We start from the raw sequence: 25,053 nt of genomic DNA on the forward strand, positions 1-25,053 counted from the left end.
ATATAACAGGTAATGAGCTTCCTTTACTTAGGACTACTTACTGCGGACACATCCAGTAGCAACAACCCGATAAACAATCACAGGCCAATAAGCCACAACAATTTCAGGATATCTGAGAAATATCATCTGGAAAAGCAAGTACATGCGCATTGATAATAAAATGTGGATATATAAATCCTGTATTAGACCGGTGCTAACCTATGGAATCGAGACCAGAGCCGACACCGAATAAGACAAAGAACATCCTCAGAACAGCGGAGATGAAAACCTTAAGAACCATCGCAGAGAAGACACTTAGAGACAGGGTGATAAGACATAAGACAGGCATGCAAAATGGAGGATATAGTGAGATGGGGGAGGAAAATAAGAAAATTGGCGTGACTATATAAACAGAATGGACCAAAAGAGACTAGCGTAGCAAGTCTACTATTCGATGATGACTGCAAGATTTTCAAAAGTGCAATGAATGAAATGAGTTATTAATATCAATAAAAAATTTAATGATAAATTTTATAAAGGCCTATTGACCAACTGCTTCAAGGAAAATGTATTTCCCTATATCCTGAAAAATGCTATGGTTGATCCCTTATATAAGAAGAGTAGTTGAGAAGGTGTCTCGGCTACTCTTCTTCACTTCTCTCTCACACCCTTTCTCGTTGCGGACTACTTTGAGGGTTATGGTCTCTTTTCAGAGCGACAATTTTGCTTTCGATCGAGCGGGGATACTTTTTCTCAATACTTTGGTATTGAGAAAACTTACTTAAGGATACTTTTTCTCAATACTTGGATTTTCTCAATACTGTTGACGGTCTGCAATATAATCCTAATTCAAAAGTAAAAATTCTATAATTTTCCTGACTTTGGTTTACGGCTACTTAGATCATATCTTGAGGGCGAACCAGAGATTTCAATTGGAGGCGGTATCAGTGTAATGGAGGATTATGACTAATTATGTTCATGTTAAAATTTCTCAGTTAAATTTGTAGGATTTTGAAGTTTCAATACTATAACTTTTCTTCTAGTAACATTATATATTTGGTCCCTAATAGCATTAAATTAAATAGTTCAAGCAGTTTTCTCCCATACACAACACTTATTATTGGCAGGTAAATCGTATAACTGCTTCAAAACGATTCCATTTTCTTTGGCTACTTTTTCTAAATCTCTTAGATCCCTTAAGCCACAATTGGGATCTCTTTGCCTTATCGACCTGTCAAAATCCACGTTTGACTGCGGTGTTATCACGCCGTCTATCATTAGAGCTCCATATGTAAAGATCAGCCCACCGGGTTTTAGAACCTACAACAAATTTAGAAACAATTAGTAACAAATAATACTTGCAGATTGAAATCTATTACTTGGCTTCCATACTTAAAGAACCCTACAGAACAATTCCATGGGCTCACATGAAACATATTCACATTTAAAATATAATCGTAGGGCGCGTCTACGAGGCTCCATGGACCTTGAGATGCATCTATTTTTACGGGATCTTTAACATTTTTATTCGGAACCTATAAACAAAAATTATATTAAAATAAAAGTGAGTTAGCTTGTTAAGCTTATTGTAAAATTTAAGTTGTTAGGGTTCATGGTTGGAACACCTTTGGCGTGACACTCAAATCACAAAACAATTCTCCCACTATATGCATTTTTTTCTAAAATTTTCTCTCGGATAGGTTTTTACATTTATTCAGCACCGTCAAGAAACGCCCTATATAAAGTTCGCATTCCTACATACTTACTAAGATAAAACTAACAAAACTTAATTTTTGGTTTGTCTTTCCAAAAATAACGTTTAAATGAGACATAGAATTCTAACATTTTAAATCATAAAACAGTTTTACCACTAACAAAATTGAATTTTATTCTTCTCCCGAAAATGCCCGTTAGAAAACACGTGTCGAGAATAAAATAAAGAGTTGTGGTTAGTGGTAAAATTGTTTTATGATTAAAATAGTTGTTAGAATTCTCTATCTCATTTATACGTTATTTTCGTACAAACGACAAAAGGACAAACAAAAAACTAAGAAGTTTTGTTACATTTATCTTAGTCAGTATGTAATGTTCTATATAAAGTAAGTACTTTATATAGGACGTTTCCTGATGGTGAACAAATGTGAAAAAATGTTCAAGAGGCCATCCAAACATAGGCCAACCCAGCACAACTCCGAATAGAATATTACAAATAGTAGGTTAATCAGTTATATTTTTGTGTCATATTTCGATATGTCTTTTTGTGTCGCTTTTCATTTTGGCATTTTCTTTCAATATTCAAGTGCCAAAAAATTTTTTTTTAATAACACCGGCATTTTTGGCAATATCTGCTTGAAGTAGCGGATAAATTCAATAAAAATGAAATGGACCGTTTCTTACAAAAATGCCCGAACCCGTCAAATTTAATATTGAGTTTAGGCTTTTTCTACGTGGAAATCAAATATACAGGGTGACTCAAAAAATATATGAACGCATTTTTTTACAAAGGATATGGTACAAATGAATAGTGGTTACATAAGCAATTTTGAACGAAAAATGATGATAAAATGGAAGAAATACCTATCTAAATTAAATGTTGGTATTTTGGTTTTTTAGTTGTTGTTGTTGACAGTTTCAAAAAGTGAATGTATTTTGGTGCAACTATTTGAAGTGTTATTACATTTGCAAGTAGTGTTTATTCTTTTTGAGAGGCCAAAGCAGTGTCATTCTGCGTTTTATTAGTAACTACATTTTGACGAAAGGAAGAGAAAGTATACTCAAAGTCTTCAAGCGTCTATTTAAAAGGTTACGCGTTTCGCCGCATTAGGGCATCATCAGACCTAAATAAAATTATCAAAATTAAATATTAAGGAACAAAACGCTAATTAACAGAAAAGACATACCGCTCATCTAAATACAAAAACTACACACTTACTCTCACTAACATAAATAAAAATATAATATGTCTACAACATCGTGTACCGTTATTGGCTAAAATATGAACTTCATGAAAACGCCAAATATCACCGAAATCCAGTATATTTTATACATATTATCTTATAAAGAACCAAAATAAATATAACCATAAAATAACAAAAATATAAAAAAAGTTAAAAAAAAAATTAAATAGGGATCGAACCAGAGACCATTGGATTCGAAGTCATTTTTGCCAAAAACATTTGCCAAAATATTTTCTTTATTTCCTATAAATTACAATTCTTTGTTATGATCCAACTTACAAAGATATTACACATAGGAAATATACAGTTAGAATTTAACCTGTCTCCGCACGCAGGCGGATTTCGAGGTTAAAAAAAGTCCCCTCGGGGGGTCGTTATTAAGACCTTTAATGAAGGTATAAGATCATTCAACTAATGACAATATCAAGTCCCACCGCCTATCTAATGATTTATGTGGGAGCTTCATTCGTTGGTGAGCAAGACGCTCTTATCGCTGATACGCAAGCATGCTTTGGGTGGTTTATAATATAAATGCTTGTGGACTCTTGGGGAAAAGCCGGATCAAAAAATCCCATCAAAATTCATTCAGGTACCTTGTAGCAAAAAAGGTTCGCTCTAAGCAGTGACGTTGGTTTCCTACTGTTTTACGTTGCAGCGGGAATGACTGAGTAAGCGGTACCGGCTGAATAGAAGTGGCACAGTAAACGTTCGTTGCTCATCGATGCTCTATGGGCAACGACCAGAGAGGCGCTCACCATGCCCTCGCCCATTCAATCAATCAGTATGGGTGAAAATATTTAGAAGTCGTGCCCAGAGGAAAAAGGTGTTTTAGGAGTCCCAGTAATAAATTGGCAGACGTTTATAGATTGGCCCATGTGTGACTTTTGTTTGGTTTTCATATCGTATTTCTGTAATGTTTCTAGTCAGCTCCGTGCCTTGCACGAAAGTGGTGTTGAACCTGCCCGAGATACTGTCGATATATTCCACACCGGTATTCGCGTGCAGTTTGCGGATCCGAATTCCGAGTGTACCTGTCCGCAGATAAAACGCCTCTCAGGATTTTATTTTGAAAAACTTGGAGGCGCCTCCGTTGCGTTTCCGATATGGTGCACCAAACTGGGGCCCCGTATGTTAGACAAGACCTTATGATTTGTTTATAAATTGCCAATTTATTTTCCGGGCTAAGCGGTGATTTGGAATAGATTAGGGGATAAAGTTTTTGCTGCGCGAAGAAGCTCGTTTTGCCGAGGAGATGTGCACAGAGAAGGTTAATCTTTTGTCGAGTACAATCCCGAGGTATTTTGTTTTTTTACCGGGAGTAATGGGAGTGTCTTTCACGATAAGTGGAGTTATTATTCGGCGATTAGTGAATTTTCGGGTAAAAGTAACGAGTTGTTTTGGCTGCATTTACCTTTAACCATAACTTCCACTTATCGTAGTAGGGGGAGGAGTGTTGTTAGGTGGTGGGATAATATTTGTTTAGTTGCTTGTGCATAGAAGGATTGCGTATAAATGGCTGTATCATCCGCGTACAGTGCCAGCTTAGTGTTGGGGAATTTTGGGATATCTGAGGTGTAGAGGTTATATAAAATAGCGGAGAGAACCGTACCTTGAGGAACTCCGGCTTGAAGGTACTTGGTGGTGGATAGGGATTTTTCTATTTTGATTTGGAAAGTACGGTTTTGGAGGTAGGATGCGATAAGGGAAGTTAAATAAGGTGGAAGTTCGCAAATGTTGTGGAGTTTATATATAGATAAGGCCAGCGTGCCAGACCCTATCAAAGGCCCTTTCCATAAGCAGTATAGCAGTGTTCATTTTTTTATTAAAGCCGCTAAAAATGCCTTGGACAATCCTCGACGCGAGCAAAGTGGTATTAGGCCGAGGCCTAAAACCAAACTGCTCCCTGGGGATTGTCCGTTTGGCTTCGGCTGCAGTGCTGATTCTAGTCAGGATGAGCTTTTCAGTTAATTTTCCAAGGGTGTTTAGGAGAGAAATCGGATGATAGGAACTGGGCTGGGAGGGATTTTTACCGGGCTTAGGAATTAGTATTACTACAGCGCCTTTCCAGGCGGTAGGAAAATGCTGCAGTTCTATTATTGCATTAATAATGTACATTAGTTGCACGGTTTGCGAGGTATCGCTTTTAGTAGGCGATAGGGGATACCATCGGGGCCTGGTGCTTTATTATTAGGAAGACGGCGAAGATATTTACGTATCTCGCCGGGGGAAGTTTTAAGATTTTGGAGGATGCGTGAGGGTATTGGGAATTTAAACAGCAAACTCAGAAGCTGCGGTACTGATTTGTGTTTGGTCGGGATTTGTGTCGGGCGCTTTACTGTGGATCTCCGCGAGAAAATCTGAAAAGACTTCGGATATTTGTTGGTCTGTCACATAGTCCGGTCCATTGTGCTGAATTATTGGGATCTTCTCGTATTGTCTACGCATTCCTCTCGTGAACCTCCACAGTGAGTTGTCTCGTGGTGTGAAATTTTTGAGTTTCTCCGTCCAGCACGAGTCTCTGTGTTTGGCAATGTTTTGCCTTACTGTGTTAGATAGATATACCGTTGTTTGTTTGTCGATCTGTCGTTTGTACTGCTGCCACACCTTCCTGACTCTATTCCCTTATTTTATGATATTTAGAATATCGCCAGGAAGCGTTGCATAACGCGGAACATCAGGGACTTTTTCAGATAGGTTAGCCTGTAGAGTTTGAATATTTGCAGTGATAATTTTGACTTCCTGCTCTAGTTGAGCAGGTGTTGCAGGTCTTGATTGAATCTTGGATTCGAAGTCCGAAGTATACACCTTGTCGCCAGACCGGTATAATGATGTAGTATGCGAGTATTTATATAATATGAGAAGTGATAAAACGATCTTAACATTAAAAGATTAAAAGTTATTGGAAATTATTGAAAATAAGATTAGATTCAAAATTAAAGATATTATTGAAACAATTTAATATTGGGCTTCTCTTAGCTCTTGTAATCTCCAGCTTTTCGAGAAGATCTAGTTTTTTACCTTTCCCACACTCATGTAATATAGTAACATAATCCGACATCCACCAAAAGTTGTGACCAGTCGATAAAAGGTGATTTGCAAAGGCTAACTTTGTTTCTTTAATATCGGCGTTCTTACAATTGTTAAAAAGACTTATATGTTCTTTCACCCTAGTGAAAATCCTTCGACTAGACTGACCAACATACACAGCAGAGCACTCACCACTATTTAAAGAATACACTTCAGATTTTAAAGTTTGCTCCGTTTTATCCTTTGTGTTTATCAAGTGCTTTTTCTAAGTGTTTGCGGTTTTAAAAGCTATTGAAAGATTAAGATTATTTTTAAAGAGTTTTGCAAGTTGGAGAGATATTGAACCAAAAAAATTTTAAAGATCTGAATTTGTTAAGAATTAAAGAATTGGAGTGTAAGATGTGGTAGGAAGTGGAAAACCGTTATTAAACATGTTGATTTCTTCTATTAAAAATACCTTCTCTAGAAAACTTTGGTTCATCTGAGCATATAATTTTATTTAGAAAGTTTGGATCCTGTTGAGTGCTTGTCAGAATGTCTCACAATATCGAACGCGACGTTGGTAATCATCCAGTTTCAGCTGATGTACTTTTATATATTTAAAGGGATGCATATTATTGCCGTCCAGAATTTTTTGCACAGAATAATAAGTCAGGCCTACATCATTTGCTGCTGCACTCCGGATGGAAGCTTGTGGATATGCGTGAAAATAGGCTAAAACTTTCACGATGTTGTCCTCATCAGACGTTACAGACTTGGGTAAACTTAAAAAAACACCTAAGCGTATTTACTATTAATCAACTAAATGTAACTGTCAAACATCAATAGCATAGCATTTTTGCGTCATAGGTCATGGCCACCTAAAGCAAATATGTCAAAACATTCCGATCATTACAGCATATTACTTTTATTTCAGAAACCGAACTACTTAGTTATAGGAACATAATAGCTGGTCAGAAAGAAATTTCAATTTCCTTTTAGAATATGTTATAAGATACAGTGTGCCATTTAAAAAAATGCACATATCACAATTTTTGTATCTAGCGGTAAAATCACCAATTTTGAGCAACCCTGTATAACGTAGAACAAATTTTTATAGTGAAAACTAATGTACAATACTTCTGTAAATTACGTTTATAATTTCAATTTTCTGCCTGCGCGTTCCAGTGCCGTAGTAATAAAAATTTAATTGGAGCTATGTTTTCTTCAAAAGATTAAGAAAATAATTAATTTCTTGAAAACGGATAGCGGATCGGAAAATAAAATAATATACAGGGTATTCCATTTAAAATAACAAAGTTGCTACTATTTTTTGGTATGAGCGGCTGTAAAATTAAAAACTGTCGCTAAAAATATTTTTAATCGTTAGATCACCAGCTAAAATCCATGATGCTAAATTAAAAAAAAAAAATCTATTTTCCGTTCTCCGTAAACGTCTAAGGTACCATCAACTAGGAATCACCCTGTATAGATCGGATAATATAGATCGTAACGCGACTTTATAACAACTTACAACAATCTAGTTGTTTTTTAAGTAATATTGTGTCTTACAAGCCATATAAACGCGAATATAACATACTATATAGTTTGTACCTCAGATGCATAAGCTTTAATGCTCTCGAACAACTCTAGATCCACTTCACTGGTCTGAATGGTCATTTTCGGAAATTTTGTAGCGAAGAAGGCCGCTTGCTGTCCAGTTCCTGAAGAGACCTCAAGCAGTTTGACCGATTCGGCAGGATTGATGTATTTTTGCATTACTTCTAGGATGAATGTTTTGTTCCGGTCTGCCGACGGGTAGTTTATTTTTGATCTAATGAAATAAATATTTATTACATTTAGATAAGGTATTTTCTTTATACAACTTTATTAACTATTGTAGGTTAATATATTTGAAGCTTTTTTGTGTTAGTGCGTTATATACGTTAGTGTTTTTAATTTTAAATTATGTTATAGATTTGTTTTGTCAAGCTTCTATTCATAGTATATTTCTCCTAGGTGACATAAAAGTTTTTAATAGAAAAAAAAATAATTTTACAGCATGTTTTTTATCCACACACTGTCGTCCTGAGGATGGCTTAATTAGAAAAAATCTAAATACAGAAGTAAAAGATAAAATTTCTCTTCTATCAATAAGCGACTTATGGGTTTAAGAACCTAACAGACGTTAGTTCGTAGGTGACAGATTTTGCTTCATCCATAGCAATTCAACTATATTATTGTTAAACAAAAGTTCGCCTCTAATGCAGATACTCTTTTAGTCATACGTATCACTATTCAGTACAATTTACAAAAAGAGTACATTCTCAAAGTGCTGAAAAAAAATTCAAGATATACTTTCTAAAGAATCCTACCAAGAACTTCAAAAGGATTCTATTCTTCTGAGAAAAGCTCAAGGAAGGCATCAAGCCAATCTGCCCATTCATAAGATACGAAAACGCAAAACAATAGGTACCGTTTTCCTTTTAGATCAATTGTTAGCGCTGTAGGATCTCTAACTTATTTCCTTGCAAAATATCTTGGGACAAGTTTTGAAATTTGTGCAAGATATGTGCAATAGTCTACAGAGCGGTATCATTTTCTGAAGAGGAATCCCTTGATTTACAGTTAAAAAATCTAATAACGTCACTCCATGGCACATGAGACCGTGAATAGTAAGGGTTTTGTGACCCATGTCGCAAGCAGAGAACAGTGGCAAGACTTAAGGGGTCCTTCATTGCTAAACAGATGAACCATCTGGTATAAAGATGGCTCCAGAATAAACAACTAAGTTGGTGCAAGGTAATGGTAAATGGTAAGGCCCCGTATACTAGAAGAGTATACTCGCTGGGGAAGCATGTTACTGTCTTCCAAGCTGAAGTCTATGCTATATTGAAATTGTTGGAATATGTAAAAATTAAAGTTTTTATTCCCTCCAATTTTCGAAATATTTTATTCTAATTGTTTTAAAGTTACAGCTAAAATATTTCCACTATACCAACACTTCCTCTACATTAAAAAATTTTAGAATATATTTTTAGCACTACCCAAGCAACACACGATAACCATTTATTTTTGGTTTACACCAGGTGTACATTTTTTGTTAAACTTAAACTACAAATATTCGATAAAATGTCCGCGTGATATACGTTGAGGAATTTAATATTATGTTTATCTTATTCACGAACAAGAAGGTTCATTACACGTTAATAATATACAATTATTATTTATGAAAAGTTAAAATTTAAAGTTTTTTTTTTTAAATATGGTGTTGTATTTTTACTTATAGAAGACAAGTATAAAATATTTATATTTTAATCGTTAATTAATTGTTGATATGTAATTTATAGTAAAGGTATCTATTTAAGATTAAATTGTGGTATATTATACCGGGTGTCCAAGAACTCTACCAACAAACTTTACATTTATCGTAAATATTTTCTAATAAAAAAAGTACACCAATGCATTTTTCTAAAATAAATTTTATTTTTCAAATCCTTGTTTAGTTTTGAGCAAATTCATACCTTTGAGATTTTTTTATTTGTATATCTTATTAGATATAATTATTTTGTTTCATATCCGTTAACGCATTTCCTACTTTTTTCTAGATATTTCTGTGTATGAAATTCCATTATTACACTATATGTGTATGAAAAGTATATCGTATACTACACAGTATTATATATGTGATATCGGAGTCATTTCATTGAATATTTGAGGTGTAGTAGCGAGTTCAAAAACTAGATATGTAAATCACGTGTCAATTTTTTAAAATGCAGATTTCCAAAATAATATAAATATATTTGTTACCAAGTTCTAGATATAAATGACTGTGAAGTAGAGTGTATTATTGTTAAACTCAATTTTAAAAAATGTATCATCTATGTATCTGTTGTGTATTTCCAACCAAATTCATGTATAGAGGCTTATAAAAGCTATTTTAATTTACTTGAAACCACAATGATATGGGACTTATGGGAGGAAACCAAATTGATCATATTGGGTGATTTTAATCTACCCTATTTTAATATCTGTGATAATGATAAAAATGTGTTAATTTCTGAGCTCCTTGGCTGAAATAATTTGAATCAATTTAATAATATTAATTAATATAAATATTTAATAATATTAATTAATATTAATATTAATATAAATTTTAGGGGTCGATGCCTGGATCTGCTTATCTCAAATCTAAAACTTTATAATCTTGGTCACTCTAAACAGCCCTTGGTGACAGAAGACCAGTACCACCCTGCATTGTCATTTGAAATACCCATAAAAGAAGACAGTAATAAGCCTTCTATATCTAGACAATTTCTATATGACTTTTCCAAAGGTAATTTTTCTTTACCTTATAATCTAGTCAAGGAGAATGATTGGTCTAACATGCAGAAAAAGAATGTAAATGAAAGTCTGGAGTCATTTTATAATATCATGTATGACTGTTTGGACAAAACTGTTCTTAAACAGCTTAAAAAAGTGCAATATCCAAACCTCGATTTCCTATGTGGTACTCCTTGGATTTGGTGCGCAAAATTAGAAATAAGAATAAATTACACAAATTATTCACAAAAAATCATCTTAATTCTCATGTAAAAGCTCAGTATTGTGATTTGAGAAAAAGTATTAAGACACAAATAAATCGAAAATATTATGAATACAAAAAAACTCTAGAAAATAACATAAATATCGATCCTAGTTCCTTTTGGCAACTTTTGCGCACCAAAACAAGATAGGGAGGTCTGCCGGGAAGGATGAGTCTGGATGGCCAAATATGTAGTAGTCCTGATGACATTGCGAATGCCTTTGCACAATATTTTAAATCAGTCTTTGAATCACGAGGGAATGACAGTAAAAGCGTTTCATACTGGGGGGGCAGATGTTTGAATTTTTGAAGATAACGGATACGATAAGACGTACTGAATAGTATTAAAAAAGTAAAGCCAAAAAAGTCTACAGGGGTTGATAATATCCCCGCATATATTTAGAAAGGGTTGGCGGAGTTCTTGGTAAAACCTCTGGCATATATTTGTAATTTATCTATAAAAACCAGCGAGTTTCCTAATGCTTTGAAGTATTCTGTAATAACTTCTATATACAAGAGTGGTGACAGAGGAGATATCAGGAACTATCGGCCTATTAGCTTAATGTCATTGCAAAAGTCTTTGAGATAATATTGTTCAATCAAATGTCTGAATTTCTAAAACCTAAAATCTATAAGTCCATAAGTTAAGTATAAGTCCGATAAGTCCACAGTAACAAATCTTACAGTACTTTCAGAACATATACTTAGCTGAAGCTATACTAAATAAGAACCAATTAGATGTTGTTTATACAGACTGTGAGAAGGCATTCGATAAGGTTAAACATGATCTGCTGCTGAATGAATTGGTTAAATTAGGCTTATCTGAGGATGCCTATTGTTTTTTGCGATCTTAGGTATCTGACAGATATCTGTCGGAAGTACAGCAGTACATAGTCAGCTGTACCCTACAGCTGGTGAGAGTGGGAGGATGTGTGTCTGAGAGCTTTATCCCCACCTCGGGAGTGCCCCAGGGTAGCAATCTAGGGCCTTTATTTTTTATAAGCTTTATTAACTCATTACCCGACTGCCTCTCCTGCTCGGCTGGCTTATTGTTCGCGGATGATTTCAAATTCTTTAAGACTGTTACATCACGTGAAGACTGCGACAGCCTCCAGTTGGATATTGAGAGTATTAGTAACTGGTTCAAAACCTATGGAATGTCATTGAATGTTAATAAATGTTCTGTAGTATCATATACAAGAAAAATCAATCCAGTAGAATATAACTATCATATTAGCGGCATTAAATTAAACCGTTCCATTGAAACCAGAGACTTGGGTGTTGGGGTGGAGTTTAATAATCATTTCATGTACATTATACAAAAGGCTATTAAATCTTTGGGTTTTATAATTAGAAACATCAAGAATTTTGAAATACCAACTATAATAAGATTATATAATGCCTTGGTGAGACCGCACCTGGAATATGCGTCACATATATTTGGATGCCTATGACAATAACACGTATTGATCAAATTGAAAAAGTACAAAAAAGATTTGCCAGGTATCTCTATGTTAGAAAGCACAATGAATATCCTTATATGATCTCATATACGAGTATGCTTAAGACTTTTATGATGAAATCTCTTTTGGATAGGAGAAAACAACAAGCGGTGATATATTTGTTCTTTATTATGAATAACATTAAATATTGTAACTGTGATCTTATAAACTTCATCAAAATAAATGTACCAAAAGTCAATTTAAGGATTTGTAATCCACACAATTTATTTTGTGTTATTTCTGATAGTGTGTCTCTAATGAATAATATGATAGCAATTACGATCCAGTTTCTTAATCAAGTTCATGTGGATTTGTTTAATAAGTCTTCTGCAGATCTAAGGCTGACCCTTAAAAATAGATATAGGTATAATATAGATTTATAGATACAGTGGTATTCTATATATTTTTTTATTACAAACCATGGTATATTTTTATTTATTTTAATTTTGTTTTTCGTTGTATTTTGTAGTATTTTAAGGTTTTAATTTTTGTTGCTGCCTTTACATGTAATTTTTGTCTGCTCAGCGTTTGTAAAGAGAATCATAAATAAATAAATAAATATGCATAAATGACAGCTGGTTTCGCGTTAATATCCAATCTACTAACACACTATGTTCATTTAAATTTGACATAATTATATATTAATAAATTATTAATAAAAAAACAGTGCTATTAGATTGGATGTTATGGACGAAAAACATTACTGGACAAATGTTTGGGATGGGTGGGGTTAGGGTTGTGTTAATCAAAAACAGTGTTTTTGCAGAAAATATATCTTCAATATTTAATTTAATAACACTGTTTATTTAAATTTGATATAATTTTATATATAAATATTTTGTATAAAAACAGCGTTATTAGATTGGATCATATGGACGAAAAACAGTGATTTTTCAAAAGAATTTCATCAATTATTTGAGGTGTAGTAATCGAGTTTAAAAATAAGATATCTAAATCTCGTGTAATTTTTGTAAATGCCAAAATTTTCTCCATTTTGTAAACGGAATAGTATATGATATACGAATATTCTACAGTTTATTAAATATACCTTGACCGTATACGGTTGATAAATATACGAAAACCAAATATTTAATACAAAATCGTTAAAGAGCTAAACTAAACTATCAATTCTATCCAATCTATTCGATTCTCTGCACGTAAGTTAAGTCCTGCAGTATCCACCCAGACACGAACCCATCATTTATTTTTAACGACTGATATACGTATGATATACGTATATTCTACAGTTTATTAAATATACCTTGACCGTATACGGTTGATAAATATCCGAAAACCAAAAATGTAATACAAAATCGTTCAAGAGCTAAACTAAACTATCAATTCTATCCAATCTATTCGATTCTCTGCACGTAAGTTAAGTCCTGCAGTATCCACCCAGACACGAACCCAACATTTATTTTTAACGACTTAACATTTATTTATCCCTAATTTACTATAGAACCTCCACTTTTACTTACCCCATTTTTCCTGACAGCCTTCGGAAAATAGTTAGCATCTGCAAAAAATACACATAAATATTCTAAGATAATTATTTTTTAATAAAATTCAATATTAATATTTTAAAAAGTGAAATTTTACTTATTTTTTTTTTAATAAATTAAATAAGAATAGAAAATCGAATGAATATTTATAGTGTTTTATTAGCACCGTCCTACCTACTTACATAAAAACTATTTACAATATTTACAAAATTTTCTATTTGATTTATTTAATTAAGTAACGTCAATATTGAATCTCAGTTATCTAATTTTTTTTTCTATTAATTTTAACATTTTTCTGGTCAAGATAGACACCATGTCCAGTTTTCTTCAAGTGTTCAAACAATTTATTTTTAGACGGAAATTCTGCCTTACAAGTTACACAGCAGTGGGACAAATCTATGTCTTCGAGATCTTTAGGTTTTATGATGTCCTTTTTGTTAGCTTTTTTCTCTTTTCTAGCTTGTTTCTTAATGGTTGCCTTATCTATTGGTTGTTCAATGGGCTTTAGCTCTTCACCTGTTGGTTTTGGCTCAACAGTCTGTTTTATTTTGTTAGACCTTTTGCTTTTCTTTTTTTGACTTTTACTTGTGCCAAAGTCGAAATCATCGTCATCTGATACCTTCGTAAACTCAACACTTTCATGAACTTGCTCCACTGACTCCTCTTCATGTACCACTATATTTCGTTTCTTCTTCTTTTTCATAGATTTTTTTAATGGTTCATCTTCATTCTCACTATTTAACGAATCTGAATCGTTATTGGTTACACTACCATTAACTACTTCTTCCTCTTCTAAATCCTCATTTTCCTCCTCAATACTATCACAATCGTTTGCTATATCATTCTCATCATCGATCATTTCCTCCACGAGCTTTTCCACATTTTCCTTATGTTTTTTACTAGACTCGTGATTCTCAAAAGCTTTAGGTGTTTTAAATATCTTATTGCATGCCACACAATATAAATTATTTAAATCGTCCTCTTCATCTTGTTCACTACCAGAGAGCTCCTCGCCAAAATGTGCAGCTAATTCCTTTTCAATTACCTCAAGCTCAGACTTTACATTGTCAAATTTTAACCAATCAGCTTGCTGGGTGCTTTCATTTAACTGTTGTCTTTCAAGCCTCTTTTGTTTGCTTAGTTGTTCTTGCTTCTTTCGGTTTTCCAGTGCTTTTGCTTCCATTTCCTTTTTAAATATCTGAACTCTCTTGTCCCTTTTGCGCACGAAAGCCACAAGGTTTCTGATCTCTTCGTTGCGCTCCTTTTTCGCTTTTTGGCGGATTTTTTTATTTTCCTTTTCAATAATTTTTAACAGGCGTCTATCGCCTTTACCTAAAAGTAAAAACAAAAATATCAGTATTACAATATTACAACGCTCTAATAATATACCGTTATATTATATGAATTTATTGATATAGGCAAAGGCTTTAAATTTAATCCTAGAATTTTTGTATTTTAACTTAAGATTTTATACATATTCGTCTCATTATGTTTTTCCTCATGTGTGACAAATTGACGCATTTTTATTTAATAGGTAACAGATATTGGAATTAAAAATCGAAATTTTCTTATTACAGTATTTTTAGTACTTTTAACCGTATAAAAATATGTTCTAAGTACAACTTTTATGCCATATTCATATTTTTTATATTATTTGTATTTAAATGAATACAGTTTTGTGGTGACCCTTAGTGATGACTCTGCCCACACATAACGCATTTTTAGTAGAATTTAAAAAATAAACCCTCCATTAGTGGAAAATTACAAATGTTTGTAAATCTTTGTACTACTTAAAAATGAGCTAAAATGTATCCAATTATCACAATTTTTCTATTTAAATGAACCCAGTTTAGAAAGTTCTTACCTGTGGCTTTTTACCACACATTAACACACGATATTTTTGTAAAATTTAAAAAGCAACCCAAGCCAATAGAAATTAAAGGATGTTGATAGGACTTTGAACCATTTAAACATATGTAGTAAAAACGTCTTGTGTGTGGCTAGAGGCTACACACCACTACACAATTCCTAACATTATCATACTTTTTTATATTTAATGGAGATAGTTAAGGAATTCTTATAATGATGCGGAGGGAGCATCTGGACATGCATTTAAAAGACATTTTTTGTACTAAGCTAGGTAGAACTTTGTACCGGTGTTAAATATCTGTCTTACTAAAGTCGCCTTGCGTGTGACCAGAGGCTCAGTACTACAATATAACTTTCTCTCAAATAATTAATATGATAAAAGATTTTTACATCAGAACCGTTTTGGAGAAAAAAAAATAAACGAGCCAATGTTTTTTTTTTTAATTTTTTTTAAATGAGATAAGTACGCCAGTTATTCAAAGACCAGAAAATTTTGATGTAAGTCATTTAATTTAAAAAAAAAAACATGTTACTAAAAATACAGTGGTGTCCTAAAAAATACTTTTACAAAATATTTCTTATTTATTATACGTTTATTGCTTTTTTGTTATTCTTAAGATAAAAACTAAACATAAAAAAAAACTAAAAAAATAATGTAAACCAATCGTATTGTACCTGACTTATTTATCGGAATTTTTGCATTTTTGAACGCATTATTGTTACAAACGTTGCTATACTCCAAATTTAGCAAATACCTATCATTTAAACCTAATCTTTGTCAACATATTCATCTTTTATTTGATAATATTTTTTTAATTTTTGTATTTTTTCGTAACTTTTAATTTAAACTACGTCAAAATATGGAGTTTACTTTTATTGAGTATGCAATAATGCATCTTACGTATGTTCTGGCGTCTTGCAATGCATTGAAAGCAAAAAGATTGTACGAAGAAAGATTTCCCAATCGCATTATTCCGGATTAGAAAACATTTCAACGTGTTGATCAACGTCTAAGGGAAACTGGTAGGTTTCTGTTTTCCACTTAATGAGGTTATACTATTAAATTTCCTTAATGCAATTTTAGGATGTTTTGAAAAAAAAAAGAATAATGGTGGTCGGAGGAGAACAGTGCAATTGGAAGAAAATATTTTAGACGCTGTAGCTGACACTCCTACAACGAGTACTCGAAAATTAGCCGCTCAGCTTCATTCGTCCAAAACAATTGTACATATGGTACTTCAAGAACAACTGTTGTACCCATATCACTTACAAAAAGTGCATGAACTACTGCCCAGAGATTTTGCTCCTAGAATACACTTCGCAAACTGGCTGTTAGATCAGCAGCAAAATAATTTTTTTATCAGCACTTTATAAGCACGATTCTTTTATGAATGAAGCAGGGTTTACCAAAAATGGAATTGAAAACTTACATAACTCGCATGTATGGGCTGATGAAAATCCCCATGATACTATTAATTCTCATCATCAACATCAATTCCAATCAATAAATATCTGGGCAGGAATTATTGGCAATTTTTTGATTGGGCCATTTGAACTGCCACCACGTTTCGTTTAAACGAAAGAACTTTATTTGGAGTTCCTCAAGAACAATCTTCCAGATTTATTAGAAGATTTGCCCCTTGCAACCCGCCGAGATATGTATTTTATGCATGATGGAGCCCCACCCCATTTTAGCCTTGCTGTAAGACACCACTTAAATAATACTTTTGAAAACCGTTGGATAGGTAGAGGAGGACCTGTTGCTTGGCCTCCTCGGTCTCCCGATCTAACGCCATTAGATTTTTATCTATGGGGTCACCTCAAAACCTTGGTGTATTCCACCCCAGTCGATACTCGGGAAGAACTGCTCCAAAGAATTACATTTCATTGTGATAGTATAAAAAACAATCTTGGGTTATTGTGGCGAGTGCAGCAGTCCTCGATTCGTCGTGCCCGCGAATGTGTTAAGAGTTCACGGAGCCCACGTCGAACCTACTTATGAAGTTTTTAATAATTAATTGTTTATTGCTCGTATTGAAGAATTTAACTTTTGTTTACATATTTGGTTTTTGGCATTTTTTTGTAAGTTGTTTTTTCTAATTTAAAAACATACACTCATCATAGATTTTTATTTATTATTTTGTAAAAGTATTTTTTAGGACACCACTGTATTTTTAGAAACATGTATTATTTTAAATTAAATGACTTACATCGAAATTTCTCCGTTCTTTAAATAACTAGCGTACTTATCTTATTTAAAAAAAAATTTAAAAAAACATTGGCTCGTTGATTATTTTTTTTTTCTCCAAAACGGTTCATTTATATCGATAATGCAGAAGAGTACCTTTTTTTAGCCTAGGGTTCAAGGTATCCAAATTTATTTTTTTTAGACTTTAATATACAGGGTGTTAAAAATATATGCATTAAAGTGTACAACCTAAAAAAAAAAAAAAAAACATGCTTTATTGTTATTAACAAAGAAAAGTTGTTCTAAACGAAGCTACCTTAAATTACTACCACTAAACTTAACCACTACACCCCATACACACTCGAGTTCCAAAACAAACATCAGAAAAAAAATACATAAAAAGTAAATTAAATTCCATAATTATCTCCTCAAGTATAAGACCTCAAAGAATTCAAATTATACAAACAAATCAAATAAAATTCAAATACTGCTGTAAACTTACACTTAGGGAAAATTAGAATGTGTCGACGTAGTATTCATCCAGTGACTAGTAACATTTTTTGGTCAAAAGTATTTTCAATTTACGTTTAAAAGTGTCAATACGCTTGCTTCAATTGCAATTGCTTCCCTGATTCCACCTGGTAAACTATTGAAAATTTTGATTCCCTCATAGAAAATAGATTTTTTAGTTAATGTGGAGGAGGGGATTGGAAGATTTAGATCGTTCACTTGACGCGTTAAGTATCTTGGATTTGGGGTTATAAATTTAAAGCGATTTGCAAAAAGTAAGCAGGCCACTTCCTGAATGTAGAGGGTCCAAGACAGTGTGTATGCCCAGCCTAACAAATAATAAGCGACAGAAATCTCTTGGTTTAGCCCCACAGATGTAACGTACAGCACTCTTCTGTAAAACAAGCAGCATTTGTAGAAGGTAGGCAGCTGCATTACCCCAGAAGCAAATGGCATACCTAAGGTGGGATTCAATTAATTAAAAACATATAGATCTTCCAAACTCCATGCCAAGCTCCAGGGTAGCCGCTCTGACTACAAAACAACCTGCATGCACCTTTTTGCAAGTACCGAGGATATACCCTTTAAATCTGAGTTCTCTGTCAATGAATATACCCAAAAATGTTATTTATTTATTTAATATATCAACGGGCTTTGGCCCAATATTACAAAACTACAAAACTATATATTATTACAATATATATATTACAATATTACAAAAAAATATAAGAATAATAATTGAATGATTAAACTAACCTAACCCAACATACAATTAAAGCTTAGAATATAAAGGTTACCTATAACTTGGAACAATCAGTTCAGAGAAAAAAGCAATCAATTACATCAGAATACTGATTAGCCAGCCTGCCAGAAAAGAATTGTGACCATAATTTGTGCGGTGTGTTTGGCTGTAAAAAGAAGTAACTTGCCTTGTTGACCTAGGTGGAACATAAAGACCTATTTTATTAAGAAGTGCAGGACAAAAGCTTTGAGAGTGAAGGATGTTGTAAAATACTTTCAAATCTTTATGTCTACGACGAGTTTCAAGAGTTCTCAAATTCAATGAGGCTTCCATTTGCTGATAGTCCAACTCATCCTGATAATTTATGGGTACTCCATTTTGCTTAAAGGCAATATATCTTAAGAATTTATGTTGTACACTTTCAATCTTGAATATGATTATTATAGTATGGAGACCAAACACAGGAACTGAATTCTAGATGAGGACGCACAAGTGCACAATAGAGCAAACAAATAGATGAAATATTATAAAAGTCCCTTGAGCACCTCTTGATAAATCCAAGCATCTGCAGAGACTTGGTAACTGCCCCCGAAATGTGCGGAATATAACTTAAAGGGCTATCCAGTGTCACACCTAAATCCTTAATATGAGAGACAGATTTCAATATGGTGTTACCAACAAAATAGGAGTGGTTTACGGGGTCTCTATTTCTTTTAAAGGACATTGAGTAACACTTTCCAGCATTTAGATCCATACCATTTGTTGTACACCAATCAACAAGCCCATCCAAATCCAATTGGAGTCTGAAACAGTCCTCCAGAGATGAGACTGTAAGGAAGAATTTTAAATCATCTGCAAAGAGAAAAAAGAAGCTGTACTGAAAGCATGTTGATATATCATTAATGTAGAGGTTAAATAACAAAGGCCCTAAGTGGGATCCTTGTGGGACACTAGACAGCACCAAAATCTCCCGAGACTCAAAGCCCAGAACTCTAACGAGCTGCGTTCGACCCACCAGGTAGGACTCAAGCCATTTCAGCAGTGGATCCCCAATCCCTGATCTTTTCAACTTAAAGATCAAAAGCCTGTGATTAACCCTGTCGAAAGCCCTGGAGAAGTCGGTATACAAAGAGTGCACTTGATACCCCCTCTCCAAGGACTCAGACAGAAAATCAGTAAAGGATAGAATATTCAGTTCCGTATTCCCTGCAATAAAATCAAATTGTTCATCTAATAATTGGCCCTGAAGAAAAGATGTAAGGACAACACAAACAAACTTCTCAAACAATTTAGGAATTGTACTAAGAATACTGATTGGTCTAGAATTCTGAACCTGCGAGCTGTCTCCAGCTTTAGGGATAGGTGTGATAAAACTGGTCTTCCAGTAGTCTGGAAAAATACCGGAAGTTAAAGACAAGTTGAAAATAATAAATAGAGGTCTCGCCAATAAAAAACTACACTGCCTTAGAAAAACCGGTGGTAAACCATCAGGTCCAGGACCCTTAGTCACATCCAGTCTGGACAGTTCGTTGTAGATATCTGAAATTGATATTTTAAGACTAGAGAGTTGAAAATGGTTAGAAGTCAAATCTTGAGGAATAATGCACTGTTTGTCAGTGTACATTTCTGAAAAATATTATTAAATATTATATTATCAAACTGCTGAACTACTGAATTAGAAAAAGGCTTGTGGTCTAGAGCACACTCAAAACACAATAATTTGGTTTTTTGAGGATTTAGTGACAGCAAATTTGATTCAAACCAGAGATTTACTGCCTGAAGATCAGTTGCTAATGTAGTTCACAGAGTATCTGTGTCTGGGCCAAAGAAGTGTGGTATCATCGGCAAATAGAGTAAATTTCCCCCTAAAAATTATTACTAGTCCGTCCCTGGTAAAGTAAACAAGGTAAATGTATTTTAAGGATGTCATTTTAAGAGGTCCCTAATAGTGTTCATCACCTAAAATTTTTATTAAATTCTACCGGGTACTTTAAAAGTAATTTATGATAAACCAATTTCCAGCAGCGTCCTTTAGGAGGCTGTATCTTCGTAAAGAAGGCCTGTAGGAATTTTTTTTATAGGAACGTTCGGTATTATTTTTCGATATTCTATCCGGGAGATTTCCCACATGAACCGGGACACCCTGTATAATCTTTATTAAGAATGATTTGTTGTTAGTGTAATAATTGAAACTTAAATTTAGATATCATGAACTATCTTAAAGGTTACATAAACATTGGATCATCAGTAAGTTTTAAACTAAAATGAAATACATAAAAAGCTAAAAGTGTCCAGAAAAATGAAGCCAATCCGCTGGTCACATATAGGGTGGACCAAAATAATGCGACTTTCATTATGCTATTTCTTAATTGGGCGCACGGTATTCAATATAAAGGGCATGTGTTGCATATATTGCATGTGTTAAAAATACCAAAACTTTTTTGTACCCCTGTATAATAAAGTTCTAGTAGAAAAATTCTAATTATCTAATCTTTTCTTGTAAAAAAAGTATTCTTAGTAAATGTTGGCCTGAGAATCCATTTATTAGATATCTTAATTTCAAAATTTAGATACATTTTAACAAAATGAACATAAATTACTCATCAGGACATACATACACATGACACCAGAAACAAGGCTAGCTGTGTTCCTATATTTTGCCATTTAGGAAAATGTCAGAGTAGACCTGACTTTATTGGTGTTAAGTTGCTTAACAAGCTGCCTAGTTCTGTAAGGGAAAAAAATGTAAAAGAATTCAAATGCCACATCAAAAGGTTCCTATTGAAAAATCCTTTTTATAGTGTACAAGAATTTCTTGATTTCCAGTTTTAATAGTCCACCATAGCATCTCAATGCACTCTCTATTAGCGTTTTAAAATGTATTACGTATATTTGTATTTTGATGATTTTAATGTTAATGTTTTTTTATTATCTTAATTTTAGTGTTTATATTTTAGTGTATTGTTCCATATTTTAATTGATGATGTGTAGTGTAGTATCTACTATTAATATTTTATATTTAGCTGTAAGATTTTTCGATTTATATATTTTGATGAGTGTAAACATTTATTTTTGTAGTGACACAATAAGCCATTTCATTTCATTTGATTTGATTTGAATTATTTTTTCTAAATGAATGCTAAATTACTTATAATAAAAATCATAAAATAATGACCCTAAATTATTTGTTCTATGTGACCTCCATTCATTTGTATACACATACAAGCCCTCTTTATCTAATCTTCTCTATCTTTATCTTAAGAAAATCTAAGGCTTTGAAAAATATTTGGTTTTAACCTGAAATGTTCTCCAGCTGCAATGATTCTTTCCCTTAAATGATCCTTGTTTAAAATCAGAACCATATATATACACAAAGTCTATCATACATCCCCAGACTGCAAAATTCAAAGTGTGGCTTTGTCAGTAAACAGATTTGCCTTTATAAAATCCACATTTCTACTATTCATTTCACATAACCATTTACAAAAAGCAAGTCTTGCATCAGGATTGTCATGTAGAAGACCCTGGACTTTTTGAAGATGAAATGGGTAGTTTTTGACTCTGTAAAATATTATGTGTCTCGATTTTCCCAATATTTCTCACCTGTTCGGCCTTTGTTTCTGATAAAATTACACATATTGGAAGCCTTTTCTGATAACTTTAGGTATAATTTTCAGGAAAGTTCTTTTCAATGCACAGTTACTCTACTAGGTGTATTGTGTAATAATTAAATTAGAAATTTTTCTATAACTTTTTTTAATAAAACTTTTATGTAGTATTATATGACCTGAATATTTTTTAAAACAAGTCTATATTTCTGATATATTTTACATAACTCAAAAAGGTGCATATAGTTGTAGCCTCACCTAATTATTTGTGATATTCACTATTCATTTACTGATTAAGATCTTATGAAATAAGTTATATTTGCCTTACCTTCTCTAATATCATATGACTCTAACCAACTGTAGCTTTTTTTAGTAGAATAGCTCATCCAATAGTCATAAAATGCCTTAACTTCTTCATATCCACTTTGTGAGTTTCCAAAACCAGGAATCTCAGTTAACTCCTCTTTATCATCCATATGCTCAATATCCTCTTGAACAATCTGCTCAAACACTTTTCCATATACCATATAAAAACCTTTTTCATCATCTCCATATCCCTTAAAGCATGTTGTGGTAAAATATTGGAAAACATCCAAACTTTTGTCTTCAAAGCCTGAGTTAGCACCTCTCAATATTTGGTCTCTATGGGCATCATACCAAGCCCTTTCATGTTTGTCTATTAAGACTTCATATGCCTGCTGGATAATTTGGAACTGTTCTTTAGCCAAGTCTGGATTATCAAGGTTTTTGTCTGGATGCCACTTTAAAGCCAGCTTTCGGTAAGCCGTTTTAATTTCTGAATCGGTTGCTTCGCGGGGTAATTCTAGTATTTCGTAATGACACTTCATATTTTACTCTTTAGTTTTAGGTTTTATTTGAGTATAAGATGAACTACATATTAAAAATAAGATTGTGTGCAGAAATTTTACAAATAAATACTTACCCCCTAACCTAACTCTTTTGACACTTGACGTAAGATTTTGACGTTTTAAATGCAGCACGTCAGCACGCCCTTTTCAAGGGTCTGTTAAGGCCTATTCCCACACATCAGTTCAGTCACCCTACTATCTGAATCTTTCACTAAACGAGATTTCAGATATACTATATACTTTCTGCTGGCGTGTGTTAAATTGCAAAAATCAATTAAAAGTTTGATAATAGGTCCTTTCATAAAACTATTGAATTCTTAGTATATTGAATTCTTCAAGAAAAGTGACAAAAACAGCCCCAAAATTACAGGCCAGTGTTTTGACCTCATAATCTCAAAAATCATGTGAGATACTTAGGAAAATGTATGTCAGGGCAAATATCAGACTTTCTAGAATCCAACAATTGCTTTTCTGACTCTGAGTTTGGTTTCAGGAATCGCAAAAGCATTTGGTCTTGGGAATTCTCGATCTAAGACCCACTCACAAGCTTCAATATTGCTTTGTAGCTTATCCAAGGCGTTTGACTGTGTAGATTATGAAATCCTTTTGTAGAATTCTTACTTTCTGTAATATATTAATTATAACTTAAGCTAACTACAAACCACTGACATAATATACAACAAAAATATTTTAAGAGCTGAAATTATCAGTTTTCTGAATAACTTCCAACTTAGAAACCAAAAACACAACTTCAATCCTGCCCACTTAAAGCTTTAAAAAAGAAACTGATGGATAATAATTTAATCGGTACCAAATCGGACAAAGATTCTTGCCTGGTGATTATGAGAAGATGTGATTATATAGCTAGGGTTGAGACTTTTTTTAAGACTCAACAAATACAATCTTTACGAGCGTTAAAAAAACGTTGGATAAATATCTGGTCACTTTAGAATTTTTTAACATTTCAGAAAGTAAACTTTACCCTATGAACCCTAGAACGCCCACCTTGTACGGCTTACGAAAAGTTTACAAAGAAAACATTCTGATTAGACCGGTTATGTCTTTTGTTGAATCCCCGGTCTATAAGTTATCTTCGTGACTTAACAACATCTTCAGAGACACACTAGACACACTGTACTTCTAGAATACCTATTGCCTAAAAAATTCCATTGATTTTGCTAATACCCTCAAAAATCTTACCCTAAATAATTATTTCATTTTAATTTCTCTAGACGTAAGAAACCTTTTTCTCAGTATCCCCTCAGATGACTAACTTAGTTCAAAGAATGTTGGGCTGTAGCTGTCTCCCTAAGTTAGTTACTGACAACCTTTCTTCTCTTCTCAGGTTTGTATTAGACCAGATTTTTTCCGGATTTAACATTGAAATATATAAACAAAAGAATGGCCTAGCTATGGGGTCGTGTTTATCACCGTTTTTAAATGAAATATTTATGAATAACTTGGAACATAATATAATGTCAAGTGAATTTATCATTTTTCTTATAACCTATAAGAGATACGTTAATGATATGCTCATAGTATGGGGCGGTAGCGAAGATCAACTTGCCGATTTCTTGTTGTTTGTTAATTCTTTATACCCCAAAATCGAATTTACCATCGAAAAAGAAAACGAAGGGAAATTACTAGACTTACTTTTAACCCGTAATAACAAAAAAATAAGAGAGAAGGAAGTTTTTTGTTCCAAATGTAGTCGAAATCATAAATTTAACGAATGA

The 25,053-nt window shown here is 33.1% G+C and overlaps 2 protein-coding genes across 2 annotated transcripts; both read right to left on the minus strand.

Annotated features, from left to right (window-relative positions):
* Positions 1 to 1,011: 1,011 nt before the first annotated feature.
* LOC126736507 (UPF0585 protein CG18661) lies at positions 1,012 to 23,465 on the minus strand. Its single transcript, XM_050440887.1, has 5 exons — positions 23,392 to 23,465; positions 13,508 to 13,545; positions 7,557 to 7,776; positions 1,359 to 1,514; positions 1,012 to 1,299 (listed from the first exon to the last, which is right to left on the minus strand). Exons 2-5 carry the CDS (start codon positions 13,543 to 13,545, stop codon positions 1,066 to 1,068), a joined length of 648 nt encoding a protein of 215 aa, XP_050296844.1. The 5' UTR covers positions 23,392 to 23,465; the 3' UTR covers positions 1,012 to 1,065.
* Positions 13,671 to 23,379, minus strand: LOC126736506 (dnaJ homolog subfamily C member 21). Its single transcript, XM_050440886.1, has 2 exons — positions 22,777 to 23,379; positions 13,671 to 14,863 (listed from the first exon to the last, which is right to left on the minus strand). The coding sequence occupies exons 1-2, from the start codon at positions 23,294 to 23,296 to the stop codon at positions 13,794 to 13,796; spliced, it is 1,590 nt and encodes a 529-aa protein (XP_050296843.1). The 5' UTR covers positions 23,297 to 23,379; the 3' UTR covers positions 13,671 to 13,793.
* Positions 23,466 to 25,053: the final 1,588 nt, after the last annotated feature.

This window comes from Anthonomus grandis, chromosome 5 (assembly GCF_022605725.1).
Source record: "Anthonomus grandis grandis chromosome 5, icAntGran1.3, whole genome shotgun sequence".
Classification (NCBI taxonomy): Eukaryota; Metazoa; Arthropoda; class Insecta; order Coleoptera; family Curculionidae; genus Anthonomus; species Anthonomus grandis.

Coding starts and splice junctions, on each gene's coding strand:
- LOC126736507 (XM_050440887.1), bottom strand. CDS start 13,545: ATGCTAACTATTTTCCGAAGGCTGTCAGGAAAAATGGG. Junction 7,777..13,507: donor AGGCTGTCAGGAAAAATGGG/GTAAGTAAAAGT, acceptor TTATTTCATTAG/ATCAAAAATAAACTACCCGT. Junction 1,515..7,556: donor TTAAAGCTTATGCATCTGAG/GTACAAACTATA, acceptor TTTTGTTTATAG/GTTCCGAATAAAAATGTTAA.
- LOC126736506 (XM_050440886.1), bottom strand. CDS start 23,296: ATGAAGTGTCATTACGAAATACTAGAATTACCCCGCGAAGCAACCGAT. Junction 14,864..22,776: donor GTCATATGATATTAGAGAAG/GTAAGGCAAATA, acceptor TTTTACTTTTAG/GTAAAGGCGATAGACGCCTG.